This window comes from Lonchura striata, chromosome 35 (assembly GCF_050655825.1).
Source record: "Lonchura striata isolate lonStrDom1 chromosome 35, ASM5065582v1, whole genome shotgun sequence".
NCBI lineage: Eukaryota > Metazoa > Chordata > Aves > Passeriformes > Estrildidae > Lonchura > Lonchura striata.
The window spans coordinates 7,468,768-7,496,307 of NC_140737.1; the positions used below are offsets into that span (position 1 = coordinate 7,468,768).

The 27,540-nt window shown below is 53.9% G+C and overlaps 1 protein-coding gene across 1 annotated transcript; it reads left to right on the forward strand.

The window, feature by feature from the left end:
* Nucleotides 1–1,447: 1,447 nt before the first annotated feature.
* Nucleotides 1,448–27,258, forward strand: LOC144247599 (uncharacterized). The gene is made up of 12 exons (XM_085565009.1): nucleotides 1,448–1,512; nucleotides 5,179–5,291; nucleotides 20,311–20,424; nucleotides 20,866–20,903; nucleotides 21,309–22,186; nucleotides 23,021–23,069; nucleotides 24,078–24,187; nucleotides 24,941–25,058; nucleotides 25,451–25,550; nucleotides 25,967–26,163; nucleotides 26,580–26,717; nucleotides 27,164–27,258. The coding sequence occupies exons 1-12, from the start codon at nucleotides 1,448–1,450 to the stop codon at nucleotides 27,251–27,253; spliced, it is 2,010 nt and encodes a 669-aa protein (XP_085421135.1). The 3' UTR covers nucleotides 27,254–27,258.
* Nucleotides 27,259–27,540: the final 282 nt, after the last annotated feature.

Sequence of the window (27,540 nt, forward strand, 5' to 3'; positions counted from 1 at the left end):
TCAACATCATGTAAAAACTCCATCAAGTTAAAACTTCCATCTTTCACTTACTCAAACCTTCAACACTTACACATTTCCTTTTATTTCACTTGCTCAAACCTTTGACACGTACACATTTCTTTCTGTCTCATGTCTGTGTGTTTTCATGTACAGACACTGGCAGCACCATCCAGCAAACAGTGATATTTGCCATGAGTCTCACCCCACAATCAGATCACCCTGAGGTACACATCGTGTTGCTCCATCTCTCTGCATTATCCACCATGTACAACCTGGTCCCTGAGCAAAGACAATCCCACAAATGGGTTTGTCTGTACTCAAGGCAGAATTGATCCACACTGATTTCCCTAACAAACCTCTGACATGTACCACTGGGACTTTATCTCCATCTACTATATTCAGGGACTCAGACTGGGCAAGACCTGCTCGATTGGTGGAACCTCGGCTGTTAACTAACCAGGTGGCCTTTGCTAAATGTTGCTCCCAATTTTTGAAAGATCCCCCACCCAATGCTTTTAAGGTGGTTTTTAACAGTCCATTGTGCCTCTCCACTTTGCCTGCAGCTGGGGCATGGTTTGGGATGTGGTACACCCACTCAATGCCATGTTCCCTAGCCCAGGTGTTGATAAGGCTGTTCTTGAAATGAGTCCCATGGTCTGACTCAATCCTCTCAGGGGTACCATGCCTCCAAAGGACCTGCTTTTCAAGGCCCAGGATGGTGTTACAGGCTGTAGCATGAGACCCAGGGTAGCTTTCCAACCATCCTGTGGTGGCTTCCACCATGGTGAGCACGTAGTGCTTGCCTTGGCGTGTCTGGGGCAGTGTGATGTGGTCAATCTGCCAGGCCTCCCCATACTTGTACTTGGACCACCACTCACCATACCACAGGGGCTTCACCCGCTTTGCCTGTTTGATGGCAGCACAGGTCTCACAGTCATGGATCACCTGAGAAATACTGTTCATGGTTAGATCCACCCCTTGGTCTCGTGCCCACTTGTAGGTGACATCTCTGCCCTGATGACCTGGGGCATCATGGGCCCATCGTGCTAGGAACAACTCTCCCTTGTGTTCCCAATCGAGGTCTGTCTTTGACACCCCTATCTTTGCAGTCTGATCTACCTGCTGCTTGTTTTGCTGCTCTTCATTAGCTCTGCTTCTGGGGACATGGGCATCTACATGGAGAACCTTCACAGGTAGCTTCTCTACCCAGGTAGCAATATCTTTCCACTCTTCAGTAGCCCAAATTGGTTTTCCTCTACACTGCCAGTTAGCCTCTTTCCACCTCTCCAGCCACCCCATAGAGCATTGGCTACCATCCATGAATCAGTGTAGAGGTAGAGCTTGGGCCACTTCTCCCTTTCTGCAATGTCCAGGGCCAGTTGAAAAGCTTTGAGTTCAGCAAGCTGGCTTGATCCACCTTCTCCTTCAGTGGCCTCTGCAACCCGTCATGTGGGACTCCATACGGCTGCTTTCCACTTCCGATTCATCCCTACGATTTGACAGGAACCGTCGGTGAAGAGAGCATAGCGTGTTTCATCTCCTGGCAGTTGGTTGTATGGTGGAGCTTCTTCAGCCCATGTCACTGGTTCTTCTTCTTCATCTGTGACACCAAAACTTTCACCTTCGGGCCAATTTGTAATTATTTCCAAAATCCCAGGGTGATTCAGTTTACCCATATGGGCACGCTGCATGATGAGAGCAATCCACTTGCTCCATGCAGCTCTGGTGGCATGGTGGGTGGAGGGAACCTCTCCTCTGAACATCCACCCCAGCACCGGCAGTCGGGGTGCCAGGAGGAGTTGTGTTTCCGTGCCAGTCACCTCTGAGGTGGCCTGGACTCCCTCGTAGGTGGCCAAGATTTCCTTCTCTGTGGGAGTGTAGTTGGCTCCGGACCCTCTGTAGTTCCGACTCCAGAATCCCAGTGGTCGGCCTCGAGTCTCCCCAGGCACTTTCTGCCAAAGGCTCCAAGACAACCCATGGTTCCCGGCTGCAGAGTAGAGCACATTCTTGACCTCTGGTCCTGTCCTGACTGGGCCAAGGGCTACAGCATGAGCGATCTCCTGCTTGATCTGGGTGAAGGCTTGTTGCTGCTCAGGGCCCCAGGGGAAATTGTTCTTCTTGCAGGTAACCAGGTAAAGAGGGCTCATGATCTGACTGTACTCAGGAATCTGCATTCTCCAGAAACCTATGGCACTTAGGAAAGCTTGTGTCTCCTTCCTGTTGGTTGGTAGCGACATCGCCATGATCTTGTTGATGACATCTGTAGGAATCTGACCCCGTCCGTCTTGCCACTTCACTCCCAAAAACTGGATCTCTCGAGCAGGTCCCTTGACTTTGCTCTTCTTGATGGCAAAACCAGCTTCCAGGAGGATTCGGATGATTTTCTCTCCTTTCTCAAACACTTCTGCCGCTGTGCTCCCCCACACAATGATATCATCAATATACTGTAGATGTTCTGGAGCCTCACCCTTTTCCAGTGCAGCCTGGATCAGTCCATGGCAGATGGTGGGGCTGTGTTTCCACCCCTGGGGCAGTCGGTTCCAGGTGTACTGCACGCCCCTCCAGGTGAAAGCAAACTGAGGCCTGCATTCTGCTGCCAGAGGGATGGAGAAAAATGCATTGGCAATATCAATAGTGGCATACCACTTTGCTGCCTTGGACTCCAGCTCATACTGGAGTTCCAGCATGTCCGGTACAGCAGCACTCAGTGGTGGAGTCACTTCATTCAATGTATGATAGTCCACAGTCAATCTCCATTCTTTGTCAGATTTGCGCACAGGCCAGATGGGGCTGTTGAAGGGTGAGTGGGTTTTGCTGACCACCCCTTGGCTCTCCAGCTCTCGGATCATCCTGTGGATGGGAACCACAGCATCTCGAGTTGTTCTGTACTGTCGACGATGCACTGTTGAAGTGGCAATTGGTACCTTTTGTTCTTCTCCCTTCAGAAGTCCTACTGTAGTTGGATTCTCAGACAGTCCAGGCAAGGTGTTCAATTGCTGGATGCCCTCTGTCACTACAGCTGCTCTCCCAAATGCCCACCTGAGTCCCTTTGGGTCTTTAAAATACCCCCTTCGAAGGTAATCTATGCCCAAGATACATGGGGCCTCTGGGCCAGTCACAATAGGGTGTTTCTTCCACTCCTTTCCTGCCAGACTTACATCAGCTTCCACCAAGGTAAAGTCCTGTGATCCCCCTGTCACACCGGCGATAGAGACAGATTCTGCCCCTATGTGTCTCGATGGAATTAATGTGCATTGGGCACCAGTATCGACCAAAGCCTTTTATCTTTGTGGCTCTGATGTGCCAGGCCAGCGAATCCACAGAGTCCAGAAAACACGGTTTTCCCTCGCCTCTACCTGGCTAGAGGCAGGGCCCCTCTAAGCCTGGCTATCCTTCTTGCCTTGGGCGTATGTCTTAGAGGTTCCTTCAAGGGGATCGGACATGTCATCATCATCATCATGCCTGGCAGTTTGGCTACGGGCAACTGGAGCTGTTCTCCTTTTGGTGGCACTTCCTCTCTGGGTCTTGCCTTCCTTCAATTCATGCACCCGTTGTGCCAGAGCAGCAGTAGATTTTCCGTCCCATCTCCTCATGTTTTCTCTGCAGTCACGCAGGAAGAGCCACAGCTCAGCTTGTGGGGTGTACCTTCTCTCACCATCTGAGGAACATCTACATTGCATACCAGAACCTCTGATCTGTACTGCTGAGATTTGGAAAAGGTCCTCCTTAATCTCCTCCGAGTCTTTTATGATTCTCCTCTATCTTATCGTCTAATTTCTGCAGACGTGTTTGCACTGCTGCAATTCTGGCATGGGTTGGGCCATGTACAGCATCTGCATATGCTTGGAGTTTCCTTGCCATGTTGAGCACGGTCTCATCCCTCTTCTCCTGCTTCATTATTGCTAAAGCAGAAGCGTATTCATGTGGCCCAAGCCATAAAGGTTTTCGCCACATCACAGATGTACATGGTACCAAGCCTGGATTCCTAGTTGTTATTTCATCTGAGAAGATAATCTCTGCCACTGCCATTTCTCTCAGACGTTGGATCCCTTGTTTTCTATAGTCTTCCACTGAGTCTGCTGCATATAAAGATCATCTGCACACAGGTATCTTTGTGCTACACTTTCCAGAACCCGTGCCCAGAGGCTGTGAGGGTTAGCCCCCTTCATCATTTCTTGATCAATGACAGGATCATGTGACAGGGATCCCAAATGTCTCACTTCAGTGCCATCCAGAATTGTAGCCTCGCCTGCAGCATCCCAAGTACGGACCAACCAACTAATTACTGACCCCGTGGCTCTCCCAGTCCATCCCAGTCTCTCCCAGCGCCTCCCGGCTGTCCATCTCAGCCTGGCGTGGCGCTGCCGCCTCTCAGCCAATCAGAGCGCGAGTCTCTGATGACTCATCTGTTGCCAGGCAGACCCGCAGCGCCGCGTGCCCCGCACTGGACTCGGCCTCCCAGTGCCGCGCGCTTCATTCCCAGTTCCTCCCAGTGCCGCCCCAGTCCCTCCCACTCCTTCCCAGCCCATTCCCAGTTCCTCCCAGTGCCGCCCCAGTCCCTCCCACTCCTTCCCAGCCCATTCCCAGTTCCTCCCAGTGCCGCCCCAGTCCCTCCCACTCCTTCCCAGCCCATTCCCAGTTCCTCCCAGTGCCGCCCCAGTCCCTCCCACTCCTTCCCAGCCCATTCCCAGTTCCTCCCAGTGCCGCCCCAGTCCCTCCCACTCCTTCCCAGCCCATTCCCAGTTCCTCCCAGTGCCGCCCCAGTCCCTCCCACTCCTTCCCAGCCCATTCCCAGTTCCTCCCAGTGCCGCCCCAGTCCCTCCCACTCCTTCCCAGCCCATTCCCAGTTCCTCCCCAGTTCACTCCGAGATCTCCACGCTCTCTCCCTGTGCCCCCCATCCCCTCCCCTCTCTCTGGGTGCCACCCCAGTCTTCCCAGTCCATTGCCAGTATCTCCCAGTCAATTCCCAGACTGCCCCAAGGCCACACCAACCCTCCCTCCTCTCTCCCAGTGCCCCCCACCCAGCGTGTCCGTCTCGCTGGTGCCCTTGAGTTCCCAGCCCGGCCCCGGCCGCCTCCTCTGCTCCTTGGTGGATTTCTACCCTGCCCACACCCAGCTGAGGTGGTTCCAGGGCCAGCAGGAGCTCTCTGTGGTGGCCACCGACGTGGTCCCCAACAGGGACTGGATCCACCAGCTCCTGGTACTGCTGGAAACCCCAGCCTGGGCCAGGGTCACCTCCACCTGCCAGGTGCAGCACGTCAGCCTGGAGCACCCCCTGAGCCACCACTGGGGTACAGGGGAGGAATTGGGGGCGCTGGGACAGCCACTGGGATGTGGTGGGAGCAACTGCGAGGGAGTTGGAGAGAGCCTGGTTTCAACTGGCAGAGAAGGTTGTGGGTTTGGAAGAGCTAAGAATGGGTTTGAAGAATACAGGGGAGGGAGGAATGGGGTTCTGGGGGTCCTGGTGGGAACTGGGGAAGAGTTTGGGGGTACTGGGTGTGACGGGAGAGATTGGAGAGAGCCTGGAGGGGCTGGAAGGAGATTGGGGATGGATTACTGAAGCTTGGGATGAAGTTGGCTGTACTGGGAAGACACTGGGAGAGGTCTGGGTGAGTCCTGGTGGGGCTGGGAAAGGACTGGAAGAGGGTTTGGGGGTCCTGGGGCAGTGGAGGGCAACTGAAAGGGGGTTGTGGGATCCTGAGAGGGATGGGAATGGCTTTGGTGGGTCCTGGAAAGGCCGGGAAGGGATTGCGGAAAGGTTTCAGTGGGTCCTGGCTGGGTGGGAGCGATCGGGAAGGTGCTTGGAGGGGCTTGGGGTGTTTGTGAGAGCTTTTAGGGGATCTGATCCCTGCGGAACCCCCCAGACATGCTGCATGCAGCAAGATGCTGTCAGACACTGAGGGTTTAGTGTTGGGCTTCATCTTCCTGGCGCTTGGGCATGGCTTCTACCTGGGCAAGGTCAGGGGGATCCCAGGAGTCGTCTCCCCCCTTCCCCCAGGGTGTGTGCTGCCCACGGGCCCCCCCCGCCCGGTGTCACCCCCTTTTCTCTGCCCACAGAGCTCCTGAGCCGCCGGCGGCCGCAGCCGCTCCCCGTGGCCTCAGGCCCGGCCGGGACCACCACTCCAACTCCACGGTGATTTTAAGGGGGATTGAGTGTCCCCCCAGCCCTGCTGTCACTCTGCCCCTGCCCGCCTGCTCCCAGTGTTCCCAGTAAAGCTTCCCAGTTAAACCCAGCCCAGTTCATGGGGGCACTGGGGAGGGACTTGGGGGGACCCCACGGCGGGGCCGGCCCTGGGCAGGGAGGGCGGGTCCAGGTGGGGAACACTGCCTGCTGCGGGTCTGCCCGGCAACTGGTGAGTCATCAGCCCCGCTCGCTCTCATTGGCTGACTCTTCTCCACCGCGTTCTCTCATTGGCTGAGGAGAGGCCCGGCAGTGCAGAGAAGGAACGGGAGAGATCCCGCCCCGAGCACCGGCACGGGGACAACAGACCCGGCCTGGGCACAGGGAGGGAATTTATTACCAACCAAACCACGGCAGCACCAGGAGAAGGGAAAGAAATCCCTCCAGCACCTTCCCCCACCCAACGGGGATCACCCACAACAGGGTTATCCACCATGGAGAGACGAGGACATCAGAGTTTAGACCAAAGCCAATTTTACTGAGTGTACCAGGTGTTTATACAGGGATTTACTTGTATAGTGATTATAGAGGGCTCTGTTTTTGGTAACAATTTCCCACTGATTACACATTCTCGGTGACATCACATCACCTGGGAACATTTATCTTATCACAAAGTCTCACACCATATTGCTTGGCCAGTCTTCTTGCCCAGGGAGACTTCAAGTGTGTCTGTGTCTCCCACAGTTTCTTCTCAGTCAGGCCTCAGGTATCAGGCCCCTTTATCAGCTCCATTGCTTTACTCTCTGTTTTATTCCTCAGACGGGGACACCAGGGCACTGTCCATCGGGGGTCACTGGGGATCATCCAGCCCAGATCCTCCCATGGGGGTGGAGCTGCAGCAGCACACCAAGCTCTTCCCTCACTCCAAGCTCTTCCCTCACTCCAAGCTCTTCCCTCACGTGGGGCACTCACAGGGCTTCCCTTAGTGGTGCCTCCGTTGGTGCTGGGTCAAGTGTGAGCTCTGTACGAAGCCCTTCCCACACTTCCCACACTCGTAGGGCCTCTCCCCGGTGTGGATGCGCCGGTGCACCGTGAGGCTGGAGTTTTGCTTGAAGCCCTTCCCGCAGTCAGGGCAGCGGAAGGGACTCTCCTCTGTGTGAATCCGCTCATGTAGGAGGAGATTGGAGCTGGTCCGAAACCTCTTCCCACACTGGGGACACTCGTAGGGCCTCTCCCCAGTGTGGATGCACTGGTGTGCTCGCAGGTGTGAGCTCCGCCCAAAGCTCTTCCCACATTCCAAGCACTCATAGGGCCGTTCCCCAGTGTGGACCACCAGGTGATTGATCAGGCCAGACCTGTCTATGAAGCTCTTCCCACACTTCCCACACTCGTAGGGCCTCTCCCCGGTGTGGATGCGCCGGTGCACGGTGAGGCTGGAGTTGTGCTTGAAGCCCTTCCCGCAGTCGGTGCAGCGGTAGGGCCTCTCCTCTGTGTGAATCCGCTCATGACTGAGGAGATGGGAGCTGGTCTGAAACCTTTTCCCACACTCCCCACACTCGTAGGGCCTCTCCCCAGTGTGGATCCTCTGGTGCTCGATCAGGTGGTAGCTCCGGCTGAAACCCTTCCCACATTCCAAGCACTTGTGGGGCTTCTCCCTGCCATGAGGCTTCTCCACCAGCTCCGAGCTCCGCCTGGATCTCCGCCCGCCTTCCTGACTCAGGGGGGCTCTTTCCTCCCCGCAGCTCTCTGGGCTGGGTTTGCAGCTCCCCCTCCTGCAGCATCTCCGGGGCTTTTCCTCCTCCTCCATCCAGCCACGCCCTGGCAATGATAAATCCTGGTTTGAGGGAAAAACAAGAGGGGAGCACCTTGGACTGGAGATTACTCCTTGCCCAAGTTCATCTCAGGAAGTCATTGGGAATCTTGTGTCTGTAAGAACATCCAAAACACCAAGTTTCAGCCCAAAAATCCCACAAACTTCAAGACACAGATCAAGCTCAGAAACACCAAGATTCACCCCGTGAAGATCGTGGATCCATCTCCATAGTCACCTGCTGCATGTGGGGGGAGCAATGCTACTGGGGCTGGGGGGACACTGCAACTAGGAGTGCTGGAACCTTCTGCTGCTTCCTCTTTTTGCTCCTCCTCCTCCTCCTCTTGTGTCTCTACTATTCCTCACACTCCTCTTTCTCTTGCTATTCCTCCTTCTCCTGCACAATCCCACCCTCCCCTGCCACCTGCATCGTTTGACCATTCTGTTCCTCAAGCCTGCTTCTCCTTCCCTTCTCCTCCTGCCCCCAGGCCCAGCACCCACTGCCGGCTCCCTCTTCCCCCCACACCCACAGCATCCCAGCGCAGGGGCAGGGATGGAGCTGGGGCAGGTCGGGCTGGGGCAGCGCTGGGCTCTCGGCCGCTCCCGCCCGCACTCGGTCCCCACTGCAGCCGCTCCCGCCAGGACAGCGCGGGGGGGCCCGGCCTTGGCGCTGCCCCACTCCCACCTCCCCAAATTCCCCTCGCGGGGCCATGGGGCCGAGGGGGGGCGCAGGTGGGTCCAGGGGGGGAACGCGGGGAGCTGCGAGTCTGCCTGGCAACTGGTGAGTCATCAGCGCCGCGGGCTCTGATTGGCTGAGCTCTGCCCGAGCCCTGGGGCTGCAGCACAGAGGGGACACCCTGCTCCAGGGGGGATGTCCCACAAACGGGGGACCCCATGAAAGGAACAACAGGAAAGTGTCTTTACAAACAGATGCTCTGAAGCTGCTCGGAGATAGGGCCAGGGACCTGTTCATAAGGAAGTGACAGGAGAAGCCATTGGTTTCAGGAAATAAGTGATGACACAGACTGCTGCTCAGACAAGGTCCTACTCTATTCATGAACTTCCAGAAACATAAAAAAGCCTTAACAGAGCCATGAATATCGTTTGCCATACAGAAGTGGGGCGCATATGAAGGGGGTATATAGAAGGTGGATTGGGAAGTCTGTACCTCTCAAGTGCTTCAGCCAATGAGGAAAGCAGAGGGAGATGTGGCCAGGAGAATTAGGATGAAAAGGAGGCTGTGTGCTCCACTAATTGGAGATATCCCATCGGGAATGTCCAATGGCCTTTCCCATTTTTGAAATGAAATTACTTCTACAGGACTCCTCTGTCTGCTTTGTGGACAGAATTCTCTGCTGATGTCAATTTTTCCACACACACTGGGGCCCATCCGGAATTCCTTCCACCCTCCGGGGCGGTGGGCAGGGAGTGCAGCTGAAGGTGCCTCACCCACTTTGGGTGATCGACTCCCTTGGCTGGCAGCGGCACCGGGGATTGATTGGGGACCCGGGAGTGACCAGGAGACAGACGAGTGACACATCAGGGGGTCTGGGAAGAGTCAGCAGGGAGAGAGCACTGAAAATCTCATCAGTGAGTGCCCTGGGATCCTCGGGGAGTGAACATGGCAGGGCACCCATGGAGGGGAGAAAAGGGAAAGCCAGGAAGGGGGTCTGGCCAAAGGGATGATGATCCCAAAATATCTCTGAAGGGTCCCTTGGGAGAATACTGAGGAAGTGGAGAAGGGATTTGGACAACAGGGGATGGATGGTGTTGGTGTGCTGGGAACAAATCAGGTGAAGGGGAGTGTGCAAAAATATGGTTCTGGCAAGAAGCAGCAGGAGGAATCTATGTGGTAAGAAAAAGGATGATAGCAAAGAGGAGGAAGAGAAAAATACTCTGGATTGGGATGTTTTTCCACAGAGTCTTAACCTCACAATTTGCCAGCTAATATTTTGAATTCCCAGTTGCCCAAGACAGGAAAAGCAGGAGGTCAGGATGCCAGGGGTTTCTCTGCGCTGGCAGCGGCAGCACCGGGCGCAGAGGTGCGGCACCGGGAGCACGGGCTGGGGCCTGTGGGGAGCTGCGGGGCCAGGCCGGGGCTGTGGGGCAGCCGGGGCTCAGCGCCGGGCGCTGCCTGACCCCACCAGCCCCGGGCAGGGCCGGCAGTGGCCCCCGGCCCCCAGGAGGCTGCGGGACGCCCCGGCCGCTGCCCGGCCCCGGGGAGCTGCCGGCCCTGCCCGCCGGGGGGGCCGCCTTTGGACACTGCGGCAGGACAGGCACCGGCTCTGCCACACGGGCTGGGCAGGGACCCTGAGCACAACGGGGAAAACAAAGGAACAGCTGGGAAATGCAGAGTGCACATGGAAGGATCAGGATTTGCTGTTCAGGATTTGCTTTGGGTCCCTGCAGAAAGGAAAGGTTTTGCAGAAAGCTCAGCAGCTCTCAGAGGATGAGCACCCACAGGCAGTGACCGGGGCTGCAGGAGTGGCACAAGAAGGCCCTGCAGCACTTGGGCACAAAGGCACAGCAGCTGAAGGCAAGAAGGGATGAGCAAAAGGCCAAGCTGAAGGCAAAGGCCACGGCAGAGTTCCCACAGCCCCTGAGGGATCAACCCCAGGGCCCAAGGGGGCCCCAGCACCCAGGGCATGATGGGGTCGGCCACAAGCACCTGGCAGAGGCATTGCCCTCCTGGCCAGGGCAGAGCCCACCCAAACAGCCCCTGGGAAGGAGTCAGGGCTCCAGCTGCAGCCCACAAGGACACTGCAAGCACAGACAGCAGCACCCTCAGCAGGAGCAAGTCCACCCCTGCATGGACATGGATTGTCAGGGCTCTCTGAGCTCCCATCCCACCGGGGACCCACCACACTGGAGTCCTGGAGAACATTCAGGCTGGGTCTGCATCCAGAGGAGGCCTCTCCTGATGGACACAGGGGCCTCTCCATCCACTCGGAATCTTACACCTAAGGGGGGAAAATTGTAAAGGAATGTTTAATTATTAAGGGAATAAATGGGAAAGCCGAGCTGGTATAATTTGTTCAATTATTATTACAAGGTGTGGAGGATAGATTTGAAATAAACTAATTTCTTTTTCTTCCTACTGTGATTGTAATTAACTAGGAAGGAATTTGATGGTGGCATTGTAATATTGTAAAAGGTGATACAGAGGCTATTGCTGCTGTACCTTTGGGTCAAATGTCTGGCAAGGCCTGTGCTGAAGGGAACCCAGAGGTGTGGGCAGCCCCAGGGAAAGAGGGAAAATTTGATGTGGAGCCTCTCCAAATTACTTGGAAGCAACCAGGACAAGTGGTGTCTAAAAGCAACACCCTGTTCCAGGGGAGGGAAGGAAGGGCTCACAGCCTGGTATGGAGTCCCTGCTAAAGGCAGGGCTCTTGGAGCCAGGGATGTCTCCCTACAGCACTCCTATCCTGCCAGTCAGGGAATCAGATGGCTCCAATGAGGAGGACAAGAACAAGTGCTAGACAAAGCCCTGTGAAATGGCTGAATTTCCTGGCAAAAAACATCTTTTGAGTATCTGGAAAAAGAAAAAGGCAAATTGAGAAGAAAATGGTTAAATATTTTGGAAAGATTTGGACTGAAGATTTCTGGTGGATTTACCTAGAGAGGGTCTGGGCAATCTAAGAAGTAACATATCCCAGCACCAAAAAGGACCTGAAACAATTTTGAGAATTAATACAGAATTACACAGCCTGGATTGAGGATTCTCTGTTCCAGCCAGAACATTGTAGGACTTTTTGACCCCAGACAGCCTCCATGCTGTGGTATGGACAGGAGAAAGAGAGCAAAACTTCAGAAAATGAAAACCTAAAATTATTGATTCTGCAGCTGTGGCTCTTCCAGACTCAGAAAAGAAATTGGAATTGTAGGTGAATGTTAAACAGGGCCATGCCAAAGGAATTCTTGGGCCAAAATGTTTCACCCAGTGGCCAAAGTGGCCTCATTGTCTGCAGAATTGTGCAGCCACAGCTTCAACGGGAACCAAGGCCCAAAACCTGATGACAACAGGATCTCCAACTGTTCCAGTCTGCCATCAAGTTCAAGCTTTGATCACCAAAAGAGCCTCGCAATGGATGAGCAGTGCTCGGTTATTACAGTGTGAAACTTGTGCAGTGGCACAGGAGGATTCAGAACTGAGCACAGGGGAAGGGTTTAACCCAGCCTCCTGTTTGAACAGCCCACAGAGGGGCTGGGAAGAAACCCAGCACTGCATTCAAGTGACACAGCTCCAGACCCAGCCTGGGGGAGATTCAGGAGACATTGCCTGGCCTCAGGCAGAAAATGTCTTTGTGGATGGCTCTTCAAGGGCAGCAGAAGGGAAAAGAGTTCCAAGACACGCTGTTATTGAGGAAAGGGAATCAGACAAAGCGCAGGTTACCCCCCATGGTCAGCTCAACCAGCACAGCTGTGTGTGCTTGTAAGAGCCTGGCACTGAAATGCCCTGAGCAGGAAGGCTTCAATATCTTCTGGTGACACCATCTCACCTAACAGGGGGGCAAAAGCAATTCTGATTGCTCAGCAACCACTGGATCACTTACTAAGGCATTTCTAAAAGACATAATTCCAATAAAAGGGATTGTGGAAGCAACAGACTCAGGAAGCAGAACTCATTTTACAGGAAAGATCCTCCAGGGGCTTATGGAAGCTTTAGGAATACAATGGGACCTCCGTAACCTCTTGGCAACCCCAGAGCTCAGGCTGGGTACAAAGAATGAAAGGGGAAAGAAAGAAACACCTTTGGAAGCTGGGGATAGAGACCAAGATGCCATGGGTATGGTTTTTGCCATTGGCTTGGGCAAGAAGAAGAGCCAGACACAGGGCACATATTCAATTATTTCCCCTTGCAATTGATATCAGGAATTCCTTACCCTGGTAATTCTCCACCTAGTGCAGGGTGGAGATAACGGATGCACATTTAAAGCAGTCTGTGGCCAGAATCCTGTCTCTGGTGCAATCTCTCCCCCAGGAAGCTGGGCTGGCACAGAGCCTGCCTTGGCACTTTGCTGCTGCCAACATCCAAGCAGGACGTGGGCTCTGCCTAAGGAGTGCAAAGCAGCACCACTGGTGGCCAAGTGGCGTGGCCCATGCCAAGGGGCCCCGAGGCCAGAAACAGCCGCCAGCACAGCTGAACACGGGGGGACCCCTCAGCCTGGGCTCCAGGTCTCTGCAGCCCCGGAGATTTGCACTTCCCGCCTGCAGCAGGAGGATGGGAGGCCCCCCTGAGCCTGCACTGAAGGCAGCGCAGCAGCAGCCAGGGCTCCACAGCGGGGCAAGGCCCTGGGCCTGCCCACACATCCTCTGCTGAAATCCTCGGCCTGGCCACCCTCCTTGGGCAGCTCCAGCCACCGGGGCCAGCCCTTGCTGCCACTGCTGCAGCTTCAGTGCTCTCTGGGCCTGCACTGCCACAGCTGCTGGGGAGACACCGGGACAATTCCACTCTGGCTCTCACTCACACTCACACACTGCTCTGCCGGCCAGTGCATCCATGGAAAATAGACCAGCTCATAGACTTGAACATTGTTAACCTTTGATTTCTCTACTCAGGCTTGCTTTGCCTTGGCCTTGGGGAAAGAAATGTTAAAGGTTTTGTTAAGGGATGTTACACCACTCAGTGGAGATGAGTTTAACATCTCAACACACTGGGAATGGCCCAAAAGACACCGACAAAGATAACGACCAGCAGCAAAACATCAACCCCAGCAGCAAACAGCAACCAACACCTACCCCAGACACTGCCCCCGGCAGGGCTGCAGACACCTGGTCTGCAAAAGGCTGAGAAGGAAATCCAGCACTTCCCACCTCATTAACAGCACAAAGCAATAAATCCGGGTCCAATAGGAAACCAAATAATATAAACTGCACAACTTGAAACTACAGAATATTAAACCAGTTGATTTAGATTGCTTCAGACTGCACAAATTTGGGGAAAACCTAGTAAAACCCGCATGTAATGGAACTATTTTCTCTGCACACCTGGGCTATGTGGGAATGGAATGATTTTTGTTGCACATCCTGGCCAGAATCAAGGAATGCCTCGACTCTAACACAGAAAAACTTCACTAATCTTTTTATTTTCCTGAAGTTTCAGTGCAAAGTTTAGAGCATTAGAGTATTTTTTTATTACTCATACTTCTATATAGTGCTTAGGTTTGGGTAAAGGATGTGAGAATGAGTTTTTCTTCCGAGAGGAAGTAGAAAAAACTGAATTACCTTGAGCCTTTTTCTCTATGTTTTTGTGAAGCTGTAAAAGATACAAAAATTTTGATCTGGGTTTTTCAAAGTTCACCTTTAGGCTGCATCACTAGAAGAGATTTAAAGGTGACCCCTTAATGTTTAAACAGGTAGCATGGATAGGAGCTTTAGAAATGCAAATTAGCACTGCAGGGGCAAAGTGAGGACAATGTACCTGGCTCTTCTTGCCTGGGGCAGGAATTGGCTGATTCCCTCTGCCCCTCACCCCAAGCTCTGCCTGCTTGCACAGATGGAATCTCCACAGCTGAAGGCAGAGCCCATGCTGAGGATCTCTGACTCTGCAACAGAAATGGCTGAAGCTGCAAAGGGAAACAGCAAATGGAGAATGTTGGGAAAACTTCACTAAAATAAGGGGGGGATCATCCCTCTGCCCATTCCAACATCTACTGTCACTGTCTGTGCTGTACAGGGTGTATCAGAGCACTGGGGTTTTTGCTAGAACAAGTTCAGGAAAATCAGTTGGAATTCAAGTATTTGATGATGTAATTAGAAAAAAGCGGTCAATTGATGGAGTCCCAGCTGAAGGGAGCACCCAAAAATGGGGAAAAGATTAATGGCCACCAGAACAAATCCTACAACACCATGGACCAGCCCCTGAGAACCCGAACCAATTCATATCAGGAGACAGAGAACCCATTTATCATTTCAATGGCATCATTAAATTACAAGCTGTCCTCAAAAGAAGAACGAACCAGACAGCTCCAGCTCCTGACCTTCCTGCCGACCAATCCACTGAAATGAGGAACACATCATTTCACCAGGGGATGGGATCAGATTATCTGTGAGCAGAAAAAACAGGAGTTTGTGGAAAACTAAATTACTCAAACTGCTGCTGGTAAGAGATGACAAGTGAAAAGTGGTGAAAAGGATAACAAAGGAAATAGGAGAGCAGTTTATGTATTGGTCAATCACGGAAAGGATGGAAATGGGACACACTTTCCTGGCTCCCCACCAGACCAGGGGTTAAAGGAATGCGGCTTCTCTTCTTCTGTGCTGCAGCAACTCTCATCTTTTTACCATGCTCCACACCTTGGCAGTGCAGCTCATCCAGCAGCTGAGCCAGGGCAGGCAGGTGGCAGCCAGGCCTCCTGATCCACAAACGGCTACAAAAGGACAGGGAATGAGGGCACCGAGAATAATCCCAAAACCAAAGAGGACCCGGGAAGGACAAAACAGAATCAAGGAGTGAATCTGCCTGGAGATAGGGCCGGGCACCTGTAGATAAGGGGAGAAACCATCAGGTCCAATAAATGTTCCAAATTGACCCAGACAGCTACTCAAAGTCCCGCTACATTCCCGAACTTCGAGGAGAAGAACAAAGACTTAACAGAGCCATGAATATCGGCTGTTACACAAAAGGAGGGTGCACATTAACGAGGACAGGCTCCAGGCGCATCGGGAAGTCGGAACCTTCCAAGGAACTCAGCCGGTGGGCAAAGGCAGAGGGAGATGCGGCCGGGAAAATGAGGATAAAAAGGAGGCTGCGGACTACAGCCACGGCAGAGAGCGCACGGCAAATGCCCCACGGCCTCTGCCCCTGCTCGGCAATAAAGTCACTTTGACAGGACTCCTCGCTCTCCGCCGGGCACACGAACCTCCGGCGACGGGAATTTCCCCGCCCGCTCCCGGCCGCGGGGCAGCCCCTCTGTCCTACCCACAGCAGCCGGGCCGAGCCAGCGCTGCTCCGGCAGCGGCTCCTGCCCGGCCCCGGCGGGAAGGAGACCGCGGGCAGCCGCTCCCGCAGCGCCCTCAGCCCGGGGCCGGCACGGGCCGGACACGGCACCGGCGAGCCGCCGGAGCCCCCTGCCGCCCCCTCCGCCCGCAGCCAGCCCCGAGCCCCCGCAGAGCCCAGCGCGGCTCCCACCTGCGCCGGGGCCGCCTCCGAGCTCCGCCGCCGCCGCCTCACCGCGCTCCGGCCGCTGCCGCCGCTGCCGGGCCCGCACAGCCGCTCGGCCAATGGCGGCGCTGCGCGGCCACGGCCGCCCTCAGCCCGCCGCCGGGGCCGCGCCGCGCCCCGCTCCCACCAATCAGCGCGCCGCAACCGCGACTGACGGCACCGGCGGCCAATGGCAGCGAGCTCGGGGCGGGCTCTGCGCACGGCCCCGCCTCGCCCCGCGCTCTCGGCGCCCCCGGGCTGCGTGAGGGGAAAGCCGGAGATGAGGAACAGCCCCGGCACGGGCCCGGGCCCGAGCCGGGATTGAGCTGCCCACACAAACAAACTTCTCCGCGCCTCCCGCCACGGCTTTCCCGGCCCTGCGCCTCCCGTGCCTCCGCCTCTGCGGGAAGCCCAGGAGCCTCACTTCTCCTGCCCCTCGTTAGCGCATCAGTGCTTCGCTTTGATTTCCCCCGAAAAGGGAAACCTGCCCGAAGCCCTGTGGGTGGGTGGGGCAGGGGAGAGATTTCTGTCAGAAAACTCCAAAGACTCGGAGCAGGAGAAGGAGAAGTCAGTGCAGAGCCTTAAATGCAGCTTTCCCCACGCCTCCCTGCTCCCAGCTGCACCTCCTCCCCCGGCAGGGCAGGAGACAGGGAATGGGGCCATGCTCAGCTCATCCCCCGGGGCTTCTCCCTCTGCTCAGGGACAGGAGTCGTTCCCTGCTGCACCCTGCGCTCTCTCCCGGCCGAGACTTCTCCAGGAACTTCTCGGAGCGGAGTCCATCCCCTGGGCACAGCCCCCTCCGAGTGCTGCAGCGTGGGTCACTGTGCCACGGGCTCAGTCCTGCCAGGACAGGCTGCTCCAGCGGGGCCCCTCTGCCCGCGGGCTCACAGCCTCCTCTCAGGCATCCCCGTTGTGAAAAACGCTAATTACCTGTTTTTTTAAATTTTTAAACTTTCATAATAATAAAATTGTTATAAAAATAATAGTACTGTTAGAATAGTAAAGTTTAGAGTTAGGATAATTATAAGACAATAAAAAGCAAAGAATTACAGACGTCTGGATGCTTTTGGACACTAAATTACGAAAAGCATACTTTATGGCCAAAGGAATAGCTTTAAAAATAAAGCTGGTTGCATATTCATATATCTTTCATACCTTCTATTTAAAACAAGAACTCTTTCTGTTGTATGTAAACTGTTTCTTTTAATTCTTAAGGCGTCTTCGACTCTGAGTAAGGTTTGAAGAAATTAGCTTCTTTTGATAGCAAAACTATAAATGTTTTTTTTTTTTTCTGAAGATTTAGGTGTTCTTTAAAGTGAGTATGTCATTCTAAAAAAAAAAAAAAAAACACCTCCCACCACATACATAGTCTCTATTTTAATATTATTTTGGAACCTAAAACTTACACCATTAGTTTATTTAACACACTAGTTAAGAGAATGAATACAGAATACCTTTCTAACATTACACATATAATATTCATTAAAATATTTGCGAAAAGCCAGTCATAAAATATGCATTTTTCACCATCTTTCTTCTTATTTTTTATAAATCATTTGGCTTAAGCAATATTTTTTATTTACTTGTATTCTTTGGACTCCGTTGGTAATCTAATAAAACATGGGATTAAACAAAGAGGAAACATTAAAACACTTGTAACACATAAAAGGAAGAATTTTATTTTTTTCTACTATTTCATTCTCAATACAGTAACCCACTTCTTAGTGTTTAACATTATTTTCTCATTTTTGGACTGATACCTGGGTCATAATTTTTTTAATATATCTTTTGGTTTTGGGATTTTTTTTCTTTTCTAGGATGACTTCCCTATTGCTATCTATTTTTAATAATTTGTATACACTTTTTTTTATCTAATAAATAGTTTAACGCTAACATATTTTAATACACTGCAGATTTTGTTTGGTTTTCCTGGCTTAATATTAACTCTAATGTTTGAGTAGCTTTGTTTCTTATGTTCCTTATAACTGTTTGGAGTTTTATAATATCATTTAGTATAAAATTGGGGGTTAATACAGAGTTAGACTGTTGTGTTGGTTTTACTTTTTTTTTTTGTTTACTAATTGTTTTTTACTGGATTTTGGACTATGTTTTTAAGATTAAATGTAAAGCAAATCCATCTCTCTCCTTTTGGATATTCTATGCTTTATGTATTACTACTTTTTCTTAACTTCTTTGCAATCTAATAATTTTCCCCCTTTTTCCTGCAGGTACTTAATTTGGATGGGTTATAACAGTGGCCAGGAAACCCTCGGTTTCTTCTCTCCACGGGGTTCCTCTTCTTCCTAAGACCCAGTCCCAGTTTCCCCGGGGGGGATTCTCTCTTTTTTATCACTCCCTTGGTCTCTTTACTGGCCGCTTTTCCCACGAAAAAGACGAAAAGCAGCGTGAGAGGCTGCAGCAATCACTTGGCAAGTCTGGGGTACCCAGCAGCCTCTGTCACAAACATTCATTCCCCCCTTATCCGCCCCATCCCAACAAATACTCACCTGTCCTTTGTCCTTGGGTCTTGGTTCTTCGTGTACACTTTAGTCTCAGGGGCTAATTACCACGGTTTTAGGGAATCCTTTCCCTGTTCTTTGTTTTATTGTCTCCTTTTGCCCATGGATCATAACCTGTGTCTGTGGTCACACACCAGGGGAACAGAGCGAGGCTGCCTAAATAGGGCAGGACCCGTCTTCCTCACCCTGACTCTCCTCAGGCCCCGGCAGAGAGGTGTTAGAAACCATCCTGTGCTACCATAATTGTGAAAAACGCCAATCACTTGGCTCCCTGGGCTGGGTTTGCAGCTCCTCCTCCTGCAGCATCTCCGGGGCTTTTCCTCCTCTGCCATCCAGCCACGCCCTGGGAATGAAAAATCCTGGTTTGGGGAAAAACAAGGTGGGAGCGCCTTGGACTGGAGGCTCCTCCTGCCCAAGTCCATCCCTAGAACTCAGCAGGACTCTTGTGTCCATGAAAATCTCCACAGTATCAAGGTTCAGCCCAAAACAACTCTCCCAGGAGTTCCCTATCTCTGATCTCTCCACTTTTGGGGTTCCAGAGGTTTCCTTTCCTTGGGATGATGGGGGTCCAATGGCTCCAGGGGTTCCCCCTTCTCAGGTGTCCTGCTTAGGGATGATCCAGGGGCTGTTGGGGCTCCATGGGGTCCCTTCTCCCCTGATGCTCTACTTTGAGATCCCAGAGGTCCTTCCTCTCCAGGCTCACCCCCTTTCCAGCCAGCCGGGGGTCCCCCAGCTCCAGGATCGCCCCTCTCTGCTCTCCCCACTCCGGGGGTCCCAGGGGTTCCCCTCCTCTGCTCCCCCGGGGGTCCCCAGGACCAATGTCCTCCCCCTGGTGACACTGGGCAATGGCCACGTGGACTCCCAAAGATCCCCCAGGGGGCTCAGCTTTGGGGTCCTGAAAGATCCAAACCTATACACACACACAGAAAAAAACCTCCCAGGGTTTATTTGGGCCTCCCAGACGACATCTGGGGCTCAATTCCACAATCTGCAAGCTCCCAACACACCCCAATAAAAAACCCTCTCAGAGACTCCCCGATATATTTGGGACGAGCTCCCCCTCCCCTCTCACCTGCAGGATGAGCTGGGGGCGATGGTCCCGGGGCCAAGGGTGCTGCGGCCTCAGGGGGCACTGGAACCTCCTGTTTCTCCTCCTTTTCCTGCTCCTCATCCTCATCTTCCTCCTCCTTTTCCTCTCTCCCTCCTCCTCCTCCTTCCTAATCCCACCTCCTGCCCAGTTCCTGCCTTCTGTATATTTAGAGTGGAGCACCTTGCTTGTTTTTAGAGCGAGAACAAAGATCCCAGCGGGAACACGGCTTGCTGGCTTTAGTCAGAAGTAGCAGTGACTAAAGGTCCTGTTTCCTCTGCTGTGCTCCCGTCCTTGTTCCTCCTCAGTGTTCAGGCTGGGCTATGGGGTGTCCCTGTTTGCTGCATTTTCAGAGCTCCTCCTGGAGCCTTTGGGCAATAGGCTGTGCCCTGGGAGGGTTCTTTGTGCTCCTTTGTGACCCAGGAGAACCTTCCGGGCGGTTTCTGCGTGAGCTGCTGCTGTGATGTCACAGGAGCACTGCCACGTCCCCGAGGTGCTCCCGTGGCTGTGGGACACGGAGGCCTCAGTGTCCCGAGTGGCTCTGGGCACTGCTCCTTGCCGCAGGATCCTCCTGCCCGAGGCATTCTCAGCACCAGCCCAGCCCTGACGGGTGTCCTTGTGTGCTTGCAGGGCTGCAGTCTGCAGGCGTGTGCAGCGCAGCCAAAATGATCCAGCACGTGGCTGCTGCAGTTTGCACGCTGTACTCTGTGGCTTATTCGGGCTATTTTTTAACCCACTTGGCACGTAAGTCGAGGTTTTCCCTCGGTGCTGTGGCTTTGGGCTTGCTGTGTGCTTTCTGTTCTTCCTCTGGACCCGAGCTGACTTTGTAACCAAATGGCCATGAAGGCACCATTGCTTTGGGAGAGCTCCTGCCAGCAGCTGCAGCTGAAAAAGGGGGTGTCTGCAGCCAGCGGGGCGTGCACAGCATTTGCAATGAGCCCTGGGGGGTTCTGTTCCCTCCAGCGGGGAGTCTGTGGCAGCAGAGCCGGGAACTCCCTGCCCAGCCAAGAGCTGACCCAGCCCAGCATTTTGTGCTGTTCTCTTGCTGTGGGAAGGGACTGTGGCTCCTGGAGGGACGCTGGGAAAGCAAAATGCTCTCTCGGGGTTGCCCTGCTCCGTGGCATTTCCCACCACAGGCAGTTTTTCCCTGACAGCATCTGGTTCATGTTCCCTCTCCCGTTGCAGGGCACCTCATGTGTGGATTCCGAGCAGCTCCTCCTCTGGTGAGTGGGAAAGGAACCTTTGGTGTTTGGAATTGTGCAGCAAGCTGTGAGCTTGGCGTGTGGCAGCCGAGTACCAGCTTAGGAGGCTGAAGGAAAGTTCCTGTCAGAGTCTTTGCAGCAGCAGCAGCAGCAGCAGCGGGATCCCAGCAGATTTCTCCTTTTCTGCTGCAGAGCTTTTGAAGGGCTGCAGGTCTGGTTTTGCAGGCAGAGGATTGCTTGCTGGCTTTAGCCACAGTGGAATATCGTTTTCCCAACAATAAGTGGCAATGTCGACTTTAGCCCATTGTTAGTTTGAAGGGCGTCAAACCCAATTTCTGCTTAGTGCAGCTGGATGTGCAGCTGAGGATAAATAAGGTGATCACTGAGATAGAACTTCCCGTCCCTCACGCTGCCGTCTGTCCACAGGGCACAAAAGCAGCACCAGCCCCTCCTCTGGCTCCCTCTGCTTCCCAAGAGGAGGCCAAAGAGGAGGAAGACAGCAGTGAGCTCCCCGCTGTTCTGGGGGACGCTGGTGAACTTCCCTCGGTGCCGGGAGATGACAGTGAACTTCCCGCTGCTCTGGGAGACGAGGGCGAACATCCCGTGCTGTGGGAATACAGCGGCGAGGCTCCCGCGGCGTGGGACAAGGACAGTGGACATCTCCCGGCGTGGGACGAGGGCGGTGGATGTCCCCTGGTGCGGGACGAGGATGGCCAAGCCCCCATGGTGTGGGATGAGGACAGAGGACATCCTGTGCCTTGGGAAGAGGATGAACTTCTCCCAGCATGGGAAGAGGACAGTGAATGTCCCGTGGCTTGGAAAGATGATGGCGAACCTGCAGCATTTTGGGAAGAGGACCCAGAACCTCCCTGTGCTTGGGAAGAGGATGGAGAACCTCCCTGTGCTTGGGAAGAGGACACGGAACCTCCCTCCGCTGTGGGATCCTGGGCTGAAGGTTCTGACAGCAGCACAGCCCTGCAGCCAGAGGGGAGAGGGGAGTGGTGCCTGGTGCAGCTGAGTACGTCTGCTCTGTTCCTGTGTTCAGAGCAGGGGCTGTGTGTGTGTCTCGGCATCAGCTGCAGCCAGCGTTGCTCTGAAGCTGAATGTCACAGGGGCATTTATTGTCCTTCCCCAGCTGAGACCAAGGGGCTCACGGCCCCAGGGAGTGGGGCTGCATTCTGGCTCTGCTCTGGCGGGGTCTCGCTCTGGGAGGGAGCCTCTTCCACGTGGTTTCTTTCAGGGAACATCGTGAGCGTGGAGGAGCCTGCCGAGAAATACCTGGAAGTGGAGCAGATTGGCCAAGGGTAAGTGCATGGCAGCTACTTCTGCACAAGCAGCCCAGGGGTTGTGCTGGTGCAGGATCAAGGGAGAAGTCAGGAGAGCTCCAAACACCTTCAGACACTGGGGTGCCATCCTGCTGTCTCTCAGTCCTGATCAGAATTGAGAACTCTGGTCAGAAGGAGCCGTCACAGGCCCCTGAGGCTGGCAGTGTCCTGCCTGCAGCAAGGAGCAGGACCTGGAAGATCTTCTGTGTCTGGAGCTGGAAAGAGTGCCTAAAAGAGCCACTCACCATCTGGTGACTGTCAGAAAAGAGTTGTCAAGGAGATTTCTTTCAAATATTTTACTTCAAAAAATGTTCTCTGGTCAACATTAACAACCTAATGGTTTGGAAACAGGAACCAGCGATGAACTAATGAGTGCTCTATTCTAGCACAGCTCGTAGAGCCCATGCATTCAGCAACAGACACAGAGCTGATGCACTCTGGGGGAAAATGCATCACCTGCCTGATGGCAGGGCCCTTGTGGATCCTGCAGGTCTTAGGCAGGAAATGGAAAAGGATGAAATGCATTCTTTTCCAGTTCTTTAGACACCCATTGCTCACTTCAGGTTTTGAACTAAAGCAATTCAGCGTGGACATTTGGGATTTGCTCCAGCCCAATTCCTTCGTGTTGGGTCTCAGTTTTCCCTTGCACACCTGGCATGGCAGAGGGCTGGTGGCTGCTGCGCTGTTGGTACAAGGGTCGATGCACCCAGGTGTTTGTGAGCGCTGCAGGCAGCAGAGATCTCCTGTCTGGGCTGGCTTTCACTCCCAGGGCCTCAAGCGCTGCTTCTTTCTTCTCTGCTGTTTTGTCTCCAGGGCTTTCGGAACCGTTTCCAAAGGACTCGACAGGGCCACTGGAGGAGAGGTCAGTGCCAACACGCCCAGCACGTCTGGCAGCTCTCCAGGGCTCTCCCCTCTGCTGGGAGCTGTGGCTGCAGCTCTGGGGGCCAGCAGAGCTTTCCTGCACAGGCTGCTCCTCTGAAGGCAGAGCAGTGTCAGCCTGCAGAGCACAGCTGGGACACACTTGGTCCTTCTGGAGTGCCCAAAGGGATGCAAGGAGGGCAGCGGTGTCTGTCAGAGCAGGACACGCTGGCTTGCTCTTCATATCTAAAAGTGTGAATGGATCAGTGCTGGAGACTGAGGCCCAATTTATCTTCACCCCAGCCACAGACAGGAACACTATTTAGCAATTTTTCCATCCTGCCTTTCATCTTCAAAGGGTACCTCAAGGCCTAATTAGGGAGAGATTCTGCTTGGGCTCAATTTGGGGCTTTAGTTCCACTTCAGCTGTCCACAGAGAGGGAAAGAAATGAGAAGGTGGATGTCCAGGGCAAAACTCTCTCCTAAACCCTGCAATTGTGTTTGGGTCTGGGGTCAGTGACAGCCTGTGACAGGGATCACCTGAGCAATGGATGTGTGTGTTTGCTTTGTTGTGCAATCCCAAACAGAGCAGCTGCATCTGAAATCATTACTAAATCCCATAGAATTGCTAAAGGGTTCCTGGCTGTTTTGCTCTGTTTTCACAGAACCAGAATTACCTCCTGCTTGCAAAATGTGTTTGAATAATAATGAGAGTGTTGAGGCCATTTGAGAAGACTGTAGGTGCAGAGAATGTGGTTAGAGCTTGGAGGCTGACAGCTGAGGGGCTATTTCTGCAGAACTTGCAAGGCCAAATGTCTCTGGCCGTGTGTCCTGTAAGCAGCCCCAGCGAGCAGAGCAATGGGCTGTGGGAGTGGCCCTTGCTGAGCTCTGGTGCCCATCCCAGGGCAGTTTGGCACAGCCCGGCTCCGTCGCTCCAAAAAGCCTCGCCCCGTGTTGGCTGTGGCCTCCTGCCACAGACTCCTCCAGTTAAAGGTCTGCAATGTCCCCTCAGGTGGCCATAAAGAAAATGAGTCTCAGAGGGCAGAACGGGGAACGCGCTGTGAATGAGCTCCTGCTCCTGAAGGACAAGAAGAACCCCAACATTGTCAACTCTTTGGACAGGTGAGTGCTCCAGGCCTCACCCAGTGCACGGGCCCTGCCTTAACCTTTCCTGGCACCCGTAGTCTGTAGCCTGTTTTGAAAATGCCTGACCCAGCCGTATCTTCCAAAACAGCAGCCTGGCAGTTCGCTCCCTCCGTGTGCTTTGGTTACTTTGGTTTGTTTTTTCCTTCAAGTTGACCCCATTTTCTGTGTCTTACAGCAAGTGCTGATAAACCACAGCAGAAATTATTTCCCTTGGCTTCTTCTTCCCAGCCCTTTTCCATTGCTGCAGATGCCAGGAAAACCAGGGCCTTGTTTGCACAAATGCCTCATTTGCCCATTTTTCACTGCTCTTGCCTGTTTCTGAAGGGACTTTCTGAAAGGTTTTCTGATTGCTTTTGTCCCAAGTGCTGCAAGGCCTCCTCCCCTGGATAACGCTGGGAGTTGTGTTGCCTTGTTCTGCAGGGAATGGTGGAACTGATGAGCTCAGAAGCTGAACCAGCTGGGGGCCAGTGTTGTGGTTCCACACTGATCTGGGCTGTTGCTAAACTGCATTTTTCACCTGCTTGCCATCTAAGGCCTCTCCTTTCTCACAGGTGTCTCCTCCTTTAGACTGTGCAGATTCCAAGGACTCTGCAGCCTGGCAGGAATGTCTCTCCATCAGATTCTGTCCTCATGGACAAGTGACCTGGAAACAAAACTCCACTCCAGGCTTTTCCATGGGGGAATTGAGCACTGCACATTTGTCTCCATGTCACTGCTTTCCTCTTCCAGCTTCCTTGTTGGCGGAGATCTCTGGCTGGTGATGGAATACATGGATGGAGGAACTTTGCAGGACGTTGTCAGACAGACACGCATGGCTGAAGGAGAGATGGCAGCTGTCAGTCGGGAGGTGAGGGATCCTGCCTGTGGCTGCCACGGCTTGGACACGATGGTCCTTCCACACAGGCGTGAGAACAGGAGTGGCTCCATGCTCAGGGCTCTGTTTCTCTGTTGTTTTTATGAGCTGGAGAAGAAGGAGCCTCTGCAGTGAACGGCCTGCCAGCATCGCTGCACTTCTGCTCTGTTCTTGCTCTCTTTCCTGCTGTTGTGGCACTCTCTGTCTGTTCTGGATTTGATGTGCTGTTCTCAGCTTTGCCCTGAACCGTTTGCCTGGAGCCTGTCTGCTCTGCACTCCTGGCCTGTCACAGCAAAGCTGCTGCTGGCAGAATTCAGACCTGTCCTTTCTTGTGTGATAGATTCCGGCCATTGGTTTTTGTCCTGGTGTTTCTTGTTCTCTCTCAGTGCCTGCAGGGTCTGGATTTCCTCCATGCGAACCGGGTGATCCACAGAGATCTGAAGAGCTCCAACATCCTCCTGGGCATGGCCGGCTCTGTCAAGCTGGGTGGGTGTTCCTGGCCAGGCACGGCGCTCCCGGGTGTGGCTGTGGGGCTGCTTCCCAGTGCCGGCCAGAGCCCCACAAGGGCTGCTGGGGGCACTGCCCGGCCCCTGCTGCCAGCTGAGAGTGGCTGCCCCTGCAGAGAGCTCCGGAGAGCAGCAGGGTGCCAGGGGTGGCTTTGCTCTGGGTATGGCCCTGCCAGAGGGGCAGGAGTTGGAATCTAAAGCTTAAGGGAAACAGCAAAAGCCACTGCACAAAAGCTGAGGGTTTCTTTAAGGGTCCAGTTCCACCTTCCCTTGGCTACAGCCCTGAGCACTTTTCCAGCTGACTTCACTACTGCATTCTCAGACTGAGAGTGGGGAGTCTTGGTGCTTGGTTTCCTCATTCCAGCTGCCTTTGACAGTGTTTGTTTCTGTCCTCAGCTGATTTTGGCCTCTGTGCTCAGCTCAGCTCTGAGCAGGACCGGCGCAGCTCCATGGTGGGCACTGCTCACTGGATGGCCCCAGAAGTTGTGACCAGTGCTCCTTATGGCCCCAAGGTGGACATCTGGTCCTTTGGCATTGTCACCATCGAGATGGTGGAAGGAGAACCTCCTTACTTCAAGGAAACGAGGGCCATGGTAAGAGGCAAATTCTCCAGGGGCTGCAGAGCCCTGTGAGCACAGGGTGACCCTGCACTGGGAGCAGCAGCTGGAGGTTTCTGCACCTGGGGAAGGGAATTCCCAGAGCACTCGAGCCTCAACACAGACAAGTATTCTGCATTCTCCAGCAACAATTTGCTTTGGGATTTACGCTGTTGCAGCTCTTCTGTCTGTGAGGATGACCTGAAAATGTGAAGCAAGTGCATCAGCTCTTTCCAATGGCTGTGGCAGCACCAGGGTTTGGGTTTTTTGGTTGGCACAGGAAAATGAGCTGTGAGCAGATCTCTGCCAGGGAGGAAAGTGCTCCTGGAGCTGGGGCTGAGAACCCGGGGTCGCTGTGAGCACCTGTGGGTGGGAAGGAAGCTGGCAGAGCGCTGAGTTTGCTTTTCCTGCAGGCTCACGCTCTGATCCGGCACAACGGGACCCCGCAGCTGCAGGAGCCCCGGCGCCTGTCGGCTCTGCTGCGGGACTTCCTCGAGTGCAGCCTGGAGCCGGACGAGGAGCAGTGCTGGTCTGCCCAGGAGCTGCTGCAGGTGAATGCCGAGCGGCTGAGGGGAAGCAGCAGCGCCAGGGAGGGGTTTTCTGCTGGGGCCCCTCCGATAGTCTCCAGCCTTGCTGCGTTCCACACGCAAAGCAAGCAGAATCCTCACCGGGTTTGGCTTGGCAGGGTCCTTTCGAGGGCATCTGCCCCTGGTGCCCCACAAGGAGCAGGGCCATCTTCAGGCAGGTCCGGTGCTCAGAGCCCTGCCTGGCCTGAGCTTGGATGTTCCCAGGGAGGAGGCACCTCCCACATCCCTGGGCACCTTTTGTCAGTGTTTCCCCACTCCTGGCAAAAAGATTCTGCCTTCGATCTAACCTGAGCCTGTTTCCCTCTCCTGAGTTTCAGACCATTTCCCTTTGTCCTGTTGCAACAGAGCCTGTGAGGAAGTTGACTCTAGAAAGTAACAGTTCATTTCTTTCTTTTTTATCCTTTGGGCAGCACCCATTTTTATCATCAGCCAAGCCTCTCTCCAGCCTGACCCCTCTGATCACCGCAGCAAAGCAACTGAGGCAGCAGCAGAGGAGATGAAGCACTGGAGGAAAGCTGTTAGTTACAGTAGTTAGTTAGGACAACTAGTTAGTGATGGTAGTTAGCAGTGCTAGTTGGTTATGGTAGTTAGGACAGCCTGTTTGTTACGGCTCTTATGACAGCCTGTTTGGTATGGCAGTTTTTTGAATAAAAACTCTCTTAAGCCTCAACTCCCTTGAGGTGTCCCTTCCTCCTCCCTCTGTGACTCGGCTGCCCGGAGCAATGTCAGGGGAGAGCGGGCCCAGCCTGGCCCAGAGCTGAGCCCCAGCAGAGCTCTGGCAGAGCCC

Excerpts from the sequence above, each read along its gene's own strand:
- LOC144247599 (XM_085565009.1), top strand. The coding sequence starts at position 1,448 with ATGTGGGACTCCATACGGCTGCTTTCCACTTCCGATTCATCCCTACGA. Across the intron at positions 1,513-5,178 it reads CGATTTGACAGGAACCGTCG|GGACTGGATCCACCAGCTCC; the intron begins GTGAAGAGAGCA and ends GGTCCCCAACAG. Across the intron at positions 20,904-21,308 it reads TCCGAGCAGCTCCTCCTCTG|GGCACAAAAGCAGCACCAGC; the intron begins GTGAGTGGGAAA and ends GTCTGTCCACAG.